Source organism: Leptonotus elevatus, chromosome 1 (genome assembly GCF_054856555.1).
Source record: "Leptonotus elevatus isolate MCC_2025b chromosome 1, RoL_Lele_1.0, whole genome shotgun sequence".
NCBI lineage: Eukaryota > Metazoa > Chordata > Actinopteri > Syngnathiformes > Syngnathidae > Leptonotus > Leptonotus elevatus.
Window position 1 is genome coordinate 3,895,873 of NC_141239.1, and position 11,797 is coordinate 3,907,669.

Here is an 11,797-nt window from a genome sequence, read left to right on the forward strand (position 1 = left end):
CAGGCCGGGGTGCCGCAACACCAAGGCGGTCAGATGGCAGATCGAGGACGATGTTAAAAGGGCCAACAAAGACTTTTCTCCTCCGGATGAGTGCCCACCGCATCGCCTCTATGTTCCTGAGTCTCTGCGCCCTCAAGTGATCCATTGGGCACACTCCCCACGTCTCTCCTGTCACCCCGGGGTTCGCAGAACCAAGTTCGCCATTGCTCGAAGGTTCTGGCGGCCCGCCATGGAGTCAGCAATACGAGAGTACGTCGAGGCCTGCACAGTCTGCACCCGGAACAAGACCTCCACCCGACAACGGATGGGTCAACTCCAACCTCTCCCAATTCCCTCCAGACCATGGGCAGAAATTTCCTTGGACTTTGTTACCGGTTAGGGTTAGTTAAGTTATTAGAATTATGTACATAAGTTATCCCATATTTACTCTTATAGTATTGCAAAGCATTTATTCAGCAGTATAACCATGTTTGAATCATGAAGTTGTGAATAAGAGCAGAGCGTGAGAAAGAGCATGACTCCTAGTTCTGCAGAACAAGAACTGTGCCCTTATCGCAAGATAACATTTTGAGCGCCGAAGAAAAGGACGTCTGCGTTTTCATGTTGCTGCTGTAGTACCCCTTCCCTTTAAAGCAGCAACTGCAGTGTAACTAGGGAACGCCCTGTAAAAAAATAAAAAGAGAGGGCTCGGGAGAGTGTGCCTCAGAGCGGGTAAGAGATTGTAATCCGTGCACATCTCTGTCCGTTCTCCTCGCGAGCAAAAATAATCTATGTCTTTCTTCCTTGTCTGTTGTTTATTAAAATGTTCCAGGTTGACTGAACCTGACAGCAATTGTGAGGGTCCATTGGACGTCGCACGTGGCGGCGGAAAGATGAGAGCTTACCCAGGTAGAGCGAGGCGTTCTCCTTCTTGACGTTGTCATCCAGGTAGGTGGGCCCCAGCGTGTAGATGGGCGTGGAGCCCATGCCCACCAGGATCTGCGCCACGATAAAGAGCGCCACGTACAGGTTGTGCTCGTTGCCCTCCTGGTCCCGCGGACAGGACGCCACGTCCACGCGGTCCCTGCGGCTGGCGTTGGCGCTCATGCACAGGCTCTCGTTGGCCGCCGACGAGTTGACCTCCTTGATTTGGTAGGCGGGCGAGATGAAGTGCGGCAGCGAGAAAAGGCCGGCGCCCACCGCGATGAAGACGCCGCCCACCGCCAGCCAGCGCGGCCGCTGCCCCCTGCCCCCAAAGTAGCTGATGAAGACCACCACCAGCAGGCTGCCGATGTCGAAGCAGCTGACCAGCAGGCCCGACTCGGAGCTGCGAAGGCTGTAGCGCTTCTCGATGGTGGTGATCACGCTGCTCAGGTAGCCCGACACCATCAGCGACTGGATGAAGGTCAGGTAGCACATGCAGAACAGGAAGCAGCGAGAGTCCTGCAGGATCAGCTCCAGGTACTTCCGACTGGACACGCCCAGTCGCGGCAGCAAGCCGGGCGGCGAGGTCCGGCGGGCCAGCGTTTTATTGCGCCGTCCGGCGGCAGACGACGACGAGGGGTTCTCCGCAGGCCGGTTCAACGCCGACTTGCCCGCCTTGGGGAGGAAGTCGCTTGGCGGGGACGAGTCGGCGCGGCCAAGCCGGATGAACTCGGTGCTTTCCTCTGCCATGACCGAAGCAGACAGTGAGGCTTCCTCTTGGGGCTTGAGACTTTGATGGGTCGTACCTGGATCCTCCGCCTCGCTGGAACCGGCGTCCTCCTTGCGAAGGGACGCAGACAACTCGGACAAGTCGGCCTCCATGACGAGCGCCGCGTCCGGCCCGGTCCGGTCCGGTCCGGCTGATGACGCTGCGGGTGGGCGCCTCATGGGGCCATGGCGTCTTCAGCTTGCAAAAAAAATTCAGAAGGAACGTTATTAGGGTTGGGTATCAATTCAGATTTCCAAAATCGATTTGATTCGATTCACGTTGATTTTTGATTCAATTAAGGATTTCATGCAGTACCAATTTAAATTTTACATGGAAGACATTCTCAGAAGTACCAATGCTGTAGATAGTAGAAACTTCTTGCTCTTACTTGGTGCATTAGTATGGAAAAAATATATGAATATTTACATTTAAAATTGAATCCAATGCATGAATCATGTATGTTTTATTGAACATGACCTGATCAAAACTATAAATAATTGAAATCGGAAAAAATTGAAATTGAAAAAAATCATAATAATTAATAAAATGTAATAAAAAAAATAAAAAAATTTTTTTTAAATAAATGATTCGAAATTGTAAAAAATATTAATATTTACATTTAAAATTGAATCCAACGCAGTTGTATTAATCATGCATGTTTCATTGAACATTACCTAATCAAAACATTAAAATGAAATCAATTACAACCACAGCACTGTGTAAATAAAGTGGCAAAAACACTGGGCTTTTTTGTCAAATAAATTTCTCCGTGACGCGAGAAGGCACATTCATTTATCTTGAGGGGCGTATTAAAAGTATCGATTCATGCTTTTATGAATCGATATTGGTCTATGAAAAGGAATATCAATTTGATATCGATTTTTTTTTAAACCAAGCCCTAAATGTTATTATTCCATAGTGTGCAATATCGTTAGCCTTATAGCGCCGTTGCATAATGCCTGTCAGACGACAAAATGGCTGACCCGTTTTATTATTGGCCCCATTTGCTATCGTAAAGTTCAGATGGCAACTTTCACCGGTTCTTTTATCTTTAAGGCTCACTCGCTTTCATGACAACAACCAGGAGACTGCATATTCTCAGTTGCACTATTTACTGGATGGGTACAATTACTGAGCATAAGAAAGTGACGAGGTCGAGTACCTCCAACAAGGTTCAGAAGCACTTTTTAGTTTAGTGCGACATGTCAGCAAGAACTCTTGACGTCGTCGACCAATAAGATCGTCTCCCTTGGTCACTGTTGTCAACATGATTGTCGCTGTTGTGGTGTTGGCACCTTTTTCCGGTCCCGCCTCACACATCGGCTTCATATGACAAATGAGCCCAAATGCTGTAAACGGATGCATACGGCGATATCGTAATATGTCGAGTCGCGTTGACAGTGTTGTGACAAACACGCGGCAGGATTTCACGGTAATCAACCGACAGTCAGTGTTGTACCCGATGAGTTCAACGAATACATTTTCAGTTGCGGTATTTTTTGGAGGCTACGAGTTTACAACTTTTTCTGAGGAGTTGAGGAAGAAAAGCGCGTGAGACTTCATCTGCTTATCTGCTCCCTGACTTATCTCCTCGTTTCACATGGCCTGACAAAATAAATAAAATTTAAATACTGAGGCCAGTGCAAAAAAAACGGGTGCCAGAAAAGTATGACCTATTGGCCACCTCAAAATGACCTGCCTGCATTATCACCTTGAACAGAAAGCTGGGACGAGGCACTTTTAAAGTTTTTTTGTAAGGAAAACTAGCACTCTATAATATCTTACTTTTAAAAACATAGTAATAGCATCATTTTAAAAATGTAAAAAAATAAAATAAAATACATTTAACAGTTTGTGCATCGTGATTTAATTGATGCCCACAGGGGGCAGTATAACATAGTAGGGCTGGGTTGAAAAAAATAATCAAATAATCAATATTGAACTGATTTTCCTTTTCAAGCCCAATATCAATTAATAAAACCACGAATCGATTATTTAAATATCTTTTTATCCCATATATTAAGAAAATGTTTGTGTTCTGTACTGTTCACATGAATTTCAAAGTATTTTCTTACATTCATGGAAGACACGCACTTTAAGACAATTCAGAACATTTTTAGTTTATATTTATAGTTATTAAATTAGAATTATGAAAATATTTTCATCTCATCCTTGCTGATGTTTTTTGTTATTGTTGATTTGACCAGTTACTGCCTCTGCGAAAATTACTTTATTATTAAATTCAATATTTGTGGAGTTTTTATCATGTCCTTGACATTTCAGAAGAATTGATGTTCCATAATTAATTGATATCAAATTGAACTGAAGTAAATCGAACTGAATCGGGAAAAATCGAATCGAACGGAACTTTTGTGAATCAATATCGAAACGATTGAGAAAATTGGAATCGACACCCATCCCTATAATAGTCATACACACCCAATAAGCTGCAATATTTTTTTGTTTTTTTTATAGAAGATTGCTTCAAGTGTTATCGATGTTATAAAAGCACAATTTTCTTAAAAAAATATTACTAGCACAAGGTCATTCTATTGAATTATTTTGTTTAATTGTTACTCAGAAAGCGTCTTGACTGTTTGCTGTCATATTTTGTGTTTACCTTTTTTTTTTTCTGTGTTGATTATGGGGAGATAAGTTTTTCTTCTTTCTTTCCCCTTTCATTTAAAGAATGAAATTAAAAAAATGTTTTTATTGAAATTGATGCTAGTCCATCAATGGTGTATTCCATTATGTGTTAGCATTAAGCTAGCAGGGACATTTACTTGTTTTAAATACACAACGTGAAATTCTTTTTTTCTTATGCTGATTTAATTGTGAACTTCAGCTGGGAGCGGCAAAAACAGCCCGAAGGCTCCATTTTGAACGATTGTTTACTCATTTTATATGCCCAGCTGCTGCTTATTGTGAAGCGTCTCGAATCTCACGTTCTTGCCGGCAATAAAAATCGGTCGAACGAGAGTCCGTATCTCAAAAAAAAAAAAAACGCCGTATGATAACTTGATGGGTTCCTTTGAGTGTGTTTGGTCTGGAGAAGAAGAAGAATGTCAAAGCGGGGGCTCCAGGTGGCGGAGCGGCACCGCCACTTGCCTACGATGCCGGTTGGGGGCGGGATCGCTTCACCGTCTGGGAGACCATGTTTGTAATATGTGCGTGTTTGTGTGAGTGAGTGAAAAAAAATTTAAAAAAAATAAATCAACAAAAACGGGGTTGGGGGGGGGGGACAAATGTCAAAGTAGCCCGGGTATCTAGCTTTCTCGCGTCTGGATGCTGCCCTCGGAGGAAAACACTTGGACCACCCTGGCCTCTCCTTGTGGAGAATCTGCCTTGCCTTGCCTGCCCTCCACCCTGCCTGGTTTGTTGTTCCCACTCGATGGGCTCGCCCTTGTCTTTTCCTCTGTCAAGGGCATCCATCCATATCTCCCGCATCATCGCTGCTTTGCATCACCGGCACATTTGTTGTCGAACAAAATAAAGACAGCAGCAAAAAGATGATGAGCATCATCGGGGGTGGGGGGGGGGGTTGGGGGGCGAAGTCGGAGCTGCGGATGCTGCTTTGACTGACGACAAACACCGCAGTGCTCCCCCCCCTCCACACACACACACACACATCGGAATTAAGCGCAAAAGGACACGGACGCGTAAAAATAAAATAGCAGTATATTTTTATATATACATATATATATATAAAGCTGACTGTTATTAACCCCACACTGGTGGTTTGGCCCATTTTTAAATCCAATGAGAACATTAGCGGTCGTTCCATTCATTGTACGATTGAAAAAGTTCGTCTAGGTCGTCGACGAACTCCGTTGACAATTGATCGCATTTCGAACATTTGCCTCTTGGGAACCGCGGAAAACGTGACATTTGAGCACTTTTGCCACACCGTGTTCACTGCTAGTCGTCTACTCGTGAATTCGGCCGTGGTAAAAAAAAACGAGATTGGCGATCAACTGTTTGCTTCAAATATCCCAAAGCATCACGCGAGGGAAAGCAGGCGCAGCATCTGTCTGAGCTGCGAGGTCGACTGACGAGCAAAATTCAACGAGTCCCAGGTTTCAAGTTACACGAACGCCGCAACGCTCACAATAAAACCCACCAACGTGCCTTTAGTATCATTGTCCTTTCTCGTTATTGAGGCGAGTCCCACCAACGCGACACTGCGTCGAGGTTTTATTGTGAAAAGTATTCCCAGGATGACACAGCTAGCCTGCAGTTAGCCGCACGAGCAAAGCGCCGCAGTGATGCTCATTTCGACACATTTCAAAGAACATTTCGACAAGAACGGGCGCCACTCACTTGACGCTTGGACGTGAACAGACGACAAATCCTCAAGAGGCCATGTCCGAGCTCCTCGCGTGGGGGCTGGCGACTGACGACAAGAAAAGCTGGCTCCGCTTTTTTGTGTGATGGAGCTGATGGAAGCCAACTACATCTCATCGCGAGGCGGAAACACACCGGAAATAGCATGTGACGGCATTCACAGTAAAAGCTTTTTCTCCTGGAACGAAAAACAACAACGCATACATACAAACGTGTAAGGAAAATAAAGGGTTAGTTCGTTAATGAAAGCCACAAATGATGGATTCATTGCCATAAAAATTACATTTATGCATGAATGAAATTTCGGCAAAATGATAAATAAATTAATCCAAAACATTTTGCTTTCCCCCCCGTTTATTTCTTTCAACAAAACCAAACTAAAACAAAATCTTTATCGATTAATTATTTTAAATTAAACTTCTTGAATCAATTATTTGTTATCAAATCAAAGATTAAGCAGGAGCCAGACTTTCTTCCAAACAATATCATCCACGACATGAGCATTCTTATTTTGTTTTTGTCAGATGTTGCTATTTGGAAAATATTTGTTTTGCTTCAAATATTTGTGAAAACAAATATTCAAAGAACTGCTTGAAATATTTAATCTGATAAAAAATAATGTACACGTTCAATAATATTATTAATATATTATTTTGTAAATATGTTTTAAAAGGTTAAAATCTAATTTAAAATACTCAAAATATTGTTTTGTTTTTTTCTTCAAAAATATAATTTTAACTAATATTTTGTATCCGTCATCTACCGCTTATCCGGGGTCAAGTTGCGAGGGCAGCAGCTTTAGCAGGGAAGCCCAGACTTCCCTCTCCCCAGCCACTTCAACCAGCTCCACCGGCGGGATACCAAGGCGTTCCCAGGCCAGCCGAGAGACATAGTCCCTCCAGCGTGTCCTGGGTCGTCCCCGGGGCCTCCCGCCGGTGGGACATGCCCGGAACACCTCTCCAGGGAGGCGTCCAGGAGGCATCCAGGAGACCAGATGCCCGAGCCACCTCAACCGGTTCCTCTCAATGCGGAAGAGTAGCGGCTCGACACTGAGTCCCTCCCGGATGACCGGGTTTCTCACCCTATCTCTAAGGGAGAGCCCGGACACCCTGCCGAAAAAAACTCATTTCGGCCGCTTGTACCCGGGATCTTTGTTCTTTCAGCTCGTGACCATAGGTGAGGGTAGGAACGTAGATCGAGTGGTAAATCGAGAACTTTGCCTTTTGACTCTGCTCCTTCTTCACCACAACGGACCGATGCAGATTCCGCATCACTGCAGACGCTGCACCGATCCGCCTGTCGATCCCAACCTGCCCTCATTCGTGAAAAAGACTCCAATATATTTTCCACCCTTTTCCGACTGAGGACCATGGTCTCGGATATGGAGGTGCTGATCTTCATCCCAACCGCTTCACACTCGGCTGCGAACCGCTCCAGTGAGAGTTAAAGATCACGGCTTGAAGAAGCCAACAGCACCACATCATCTGCAAAAAGCAGAGATGCAATGCTGAGGCCACCAAACCGGACCCCCTCAACGCTTCGGCTGCGCCTAGAAATTCTGTCCATAAAAGTTATGAACAGAATCGGTGACAAAGGGCAACCTCGGCGGAATAATATTCTTAATATTTTTCAGCACAGTTTTGACTGCAATATTATTTAAAATGTGTAACCATTTTGAATATTTTGTCAATATTTTCCAATCGTTTTGAATATTAAATACAGTTCCATCTGTACAATTGGAAAATCTGATACTAAAGATAAATATTGTATCACTCTTTGGAGGTCACAGAGGAAAAACTGAAAGTACTGCAATGGGCTCTTTGCACAAACACAACTTCCTGAACGCAATACCACTCCTTCATTTTCTGTCTTTCATGAGTGGACAAACTAATGAATCCAGGTGTGCCTGACCTCAGTAACCGTGACGGCAATGGCCAGACACACCCGGGTTCATCTGTTTGTCCATTCATGAAAGGCAGGAGACAAAGGAGTGGTGTTAAATTGAGGAGAGCCCATTCTTTCCATCCACAAAAAAAAAAAAAATCACATTACAGTATTTTTGTTGTTGTTATTAAATAAATTAGATGTTTGTTTTGTAAATGTGTAAAAATGAAAATTTTAAAGAACATTATTCACAATTTGTTTTTATTTTATTTTGGGGGGGGGGGGTCCCAATGCACTTTATGTTTATGGTATGTGCAGTAGCCATTTAAACTATTTGAGGAGAAATATTTGCTAAATCCTGACCTCTTGTGGACAATTTAACATGTGCGTGTAATCTACAATAAGCACAAAAACATGAATTAAACACAATATAATGAGGCTAAGAATAAATTCACTTCATTAGTGTGAGTAAATTTTGAGGCATTTCAGTTAAATCAGCAACAAATGTTTCTGTTGTATATTTACAGTATAGTAGGAAAGAATTGTAAACATCACAGTACAGTAGCGGCACATACATTAAATATGAAATATGACAATGGCTGTAAACGGAATTACACATATTTTTGCAATTAAATTGGAGTTCAGAGGCAAAAAAAAAGACATTGCATTTACATGCTGTCAATATTTGGGTTAAGGTAGTCCTTCCCAAATAAATGCCAAGGTGCCATGCTTTGACTCCAGGAAACATGTTTGTGTGCTTGTTTGTTTTTTCCCGCACTAAAATAAAGTGTAATTGCACATCCATTACAAGGAGAATAATCTCCTCTGCAAAAAGCGTATTTACGGCAATTTTATAGACAAATGATATTATTTATCCATGCCGCACGGACGTCATTATGCAAATAAATGACATTTCCACTTTTAACTTTCTATGGTCAATAAATGACATTATATCCACTCACAAAGTAATCGGTTTCCTGCTCACCCCAAAAGTGTGGTTCATTGCTGCGTCGCCATGCTTGTTTACCACCTGCGTGTGTATTTCCGGTGCAGATGCACAGACTTATATATATACATACATACAAGTGTATGTATACACACTGAAGCATTGTTTTCCCCGTAGAGACCAGGGCTAGGCTATTATAGTTTTGGAATTTTCCTTTTAGTTATTTTTTTATTTCCGTTTAATATTTTTTTGGTTAGTTTTAATTCGTTTTCAGGGTGGTTCTGTTCTTTTTTTTTATTATTATTATCATGTGCCTGTGTGTATATTAGTAATATGCTGCCATTCTGTGTGGACTCCAGTAGTCCCGGGAGAGGAGCTACAAAACATAATTTACATTAAAAAATGTAATCAACAAAATAGCTTTAGTAGCTACTCAAACGGTTTGTATTTACGTGTAATAATAATTTTAAGCAATGACGTCATTACCATGCAGCGCTCAAGCCGTTCAAGTGACGGTTCTGGGTGATCTAATTAGTAGTTTTAAAATTCTGATAGACATTGTGTTGAAGCAAGGAGCGACTCCTGTTCTTTTTCGGTAGGTTAAAGATTTAGGCTTAAGAGTTTTACATCACGTCAACAGTGCGCTCCGCTGAAGTCTCCCCCCACCGGAAGCTTGAATGCACTCGTTCGTCCAATGCGGAAGTGATTTGTGCATATAGTCCGTTCCGTTAATATAAAGCCCCTCATTTGGTTTCTTTATTAGAAAGATTTGATTCATGTTGTTTATTTATTATTATTTTTAATTTTTTATTTTCAATTATACTGTTAGAATGCTTTTGCTCGATCTTTGTCAAGTAATTTGTCATTTGATGATACATGTGTCCCTTATTTGTTTGTGTATAACTGCTTAATAAAAAAAAAAATCCGTTAATATCGAAATAAATCTACTTAAAATCACATTTCAAATCATCCCCACAGGTTCATGTAATAAATGAATTACCAAAGACTAAATCAAAGGACATTTTCACTATTATTGTAGAGAGTTTTAGTTAGTTTTGTAAACATAAAATGTAGTTCCAATTAGTTTTCGTTTAAAAAAAAGCATTTCTATTTTATTTAGTTAACAAAATTGTTTTTGGAATATTAGTTTTTTCGTTAGTTTTTGTTAACTAAAATAACCTTGGTAGAGACAGAAAATAATGTGAAATTGCTGAGAAGAAATCAATGTATTCAAGTTAGGCTCGCTTAGTGAGTGGCAACGTAAGATGGCCGCCACGCAAGTAGTTCCTGTATTCAAAAGCTCAAGAATTCTTACGCATGCAAAACACAAACCAAAGTTCTGTTTAAAGGCGGTGGTGCCCTGATCGTGATTCACGTTTAAAAAGAGGTCTTATTCGGGGGTTTAAATCCTGAAAGAGACCATATTGGAGTTATTCATGGCTTTTCAAAATATTCTGGTTTTGAAAGGTAAACACCACCAGTCAAAAAGATCATGTTGGTATTTACAAAGTGAATTTGCATCTATTTGTTGAATGTGCGTGCCAAGAAACAAAATGGTGCACTTTTGCCTCAGCAGGCCCAACAGAATCACATTTTTGTTGATATTTAATTTAACAGTGTTAAAATACAATGAAGGAGGATCTATAAGGAAAATAATAAGTTGCTAATTATCATATTAAGTCTGATAAGTTAGAGTGATCAATTAAGATTGTAATCGTTAGACAAATAAAAATGTTCAGAGACAAAAGCGAGCGCGGTCACGTCGTCGACTCACGTTTGATGATTTGTTATTAATTTTAATCTTTAGTTTCCATCAGCTTTGCTTTTCACGTCTTCACAAAGTATAATAGGCCTCATGCGCGCGCATGCACACACACACACACACACACACGCGTACCTAATGAAGTGTCCTGGCAACACACGCCATCCTGTCAGTCATCCTCTCGAGCTGTATGGAAGCAACCAGCGGAAAACAAACAAAGCAGATAAGATGAAGAGGATGATGATGATGAAGAGGATGAAAGCCAATCATGGTGATGATGATGATGATGACGAAGACGACGATGACAATGAAGATCGTAATGACGATAACGATGAAGTCAACGACGAAGATGACGACGACAATGGTGTTGATGATGAAGATGAAAATGAAGACAAAAAGTGATGCTGATGATGAAGTGATGATGACGAAGACGGCGATGAAGATGGTGGTCACGATGGTGATGTCGACGATGAAGTCAATCTCAATGATATCACTGAAGACGATGATGGCAATGATAAGACGAAGGAGACGATGAAGATGCTGACGGTGAAGGCAACGATGAAGATGATGTCGATGATGAAGACAATCGCGATGACGTCAAAGATGATGATGACGATAATGACGAAGATGTTACGACTAAAAATGTGAGTTAAAAAAACAAAATGAACAAGGAAAAAATATTTCAACGTATGACAACTTGTAATTGAAAATTAAAAGCAATCCCAAAAGTTTTGTGTGTGTGTGTGATTTGGATTGAAACAAAACATACAAAAATGAAGCGCATTTATTGATTTGTGTGCGGGGAGGAAGATATTGATATTCATACTTCCATATATTAAGAAAAATGCAAATGTGATGTTGAAATGTCACCAAATCTTCAAGTAATAAATTGTTCATATTCAGGTTTTGTTCATTACGGAAGAGGACGAAAAGAGAGAAAAAAAAACGTTTGGCAGAATTCTGACTTTAATTTCATAATTCTGACTTTAATTTCATAATTCAGACTTTATTCTGTCATGTTTCGGGTTATGTTTTGGTGACTTTTTTTATTTGACTTTTGTCATGGTTCAGGTTTAATTTAGGTTCTTTGTTGATTTTGTCATCTTTCTTTAAGTTTCTGTCATGATCTGTTTTTCCTTAAGTGTTAATCCTGCCCTTCCTCGTGTCAACCAATCAGTGCGCTGTGGGA

General features: G+C 41.3%; 1 protein-coding gene across 5 annotated transcripts in view; it reads right to left on the reverse strand.

Moving 5' to 3' along the window:
• The window catches only part of LOC147180430 (solute carrier organic anion transporter family member 5A1-like), a 34,184-nt gene extending 24,781 nt beyond the window's left edge, over positions 1-9,403 (reverse strand). Inside the window, exons 1-4 of one of the 5 annotated variants that reach the window (XM_086082953.1) lie at positions 8,863-8,915; positions 5,993-6,194; positions 1,710-1,870; positions 885-1,646 (exon numbers count right to left, since the gene is read on the reverse strand). In XM_086082953.1, the coding sequence (XP_085939079.1) occupies positions 885-1,646; positions 1,710-1,851 (904 nt within the window). In that variant the 5' untranslated portion in view covers positions 1,852-1,870; positions 5,993-6,194; positions 8,863-8,915. Of the gene's footprint in view, positions 1-884; positions 1,871-5,792; positions 5,851-5,992; positions 6,195-8,862; positions 9,015-9,332 lie in introns of those variants that run through there. The other 4 variants (XM_086082938.1, XM_086082930.1, XM_086082921.1 and 1 more) reach the window with 4 other exon arrangements.
• Between the last annotated feature and the right edge of the window lie 2,394 nt (positions 9,404-11,797).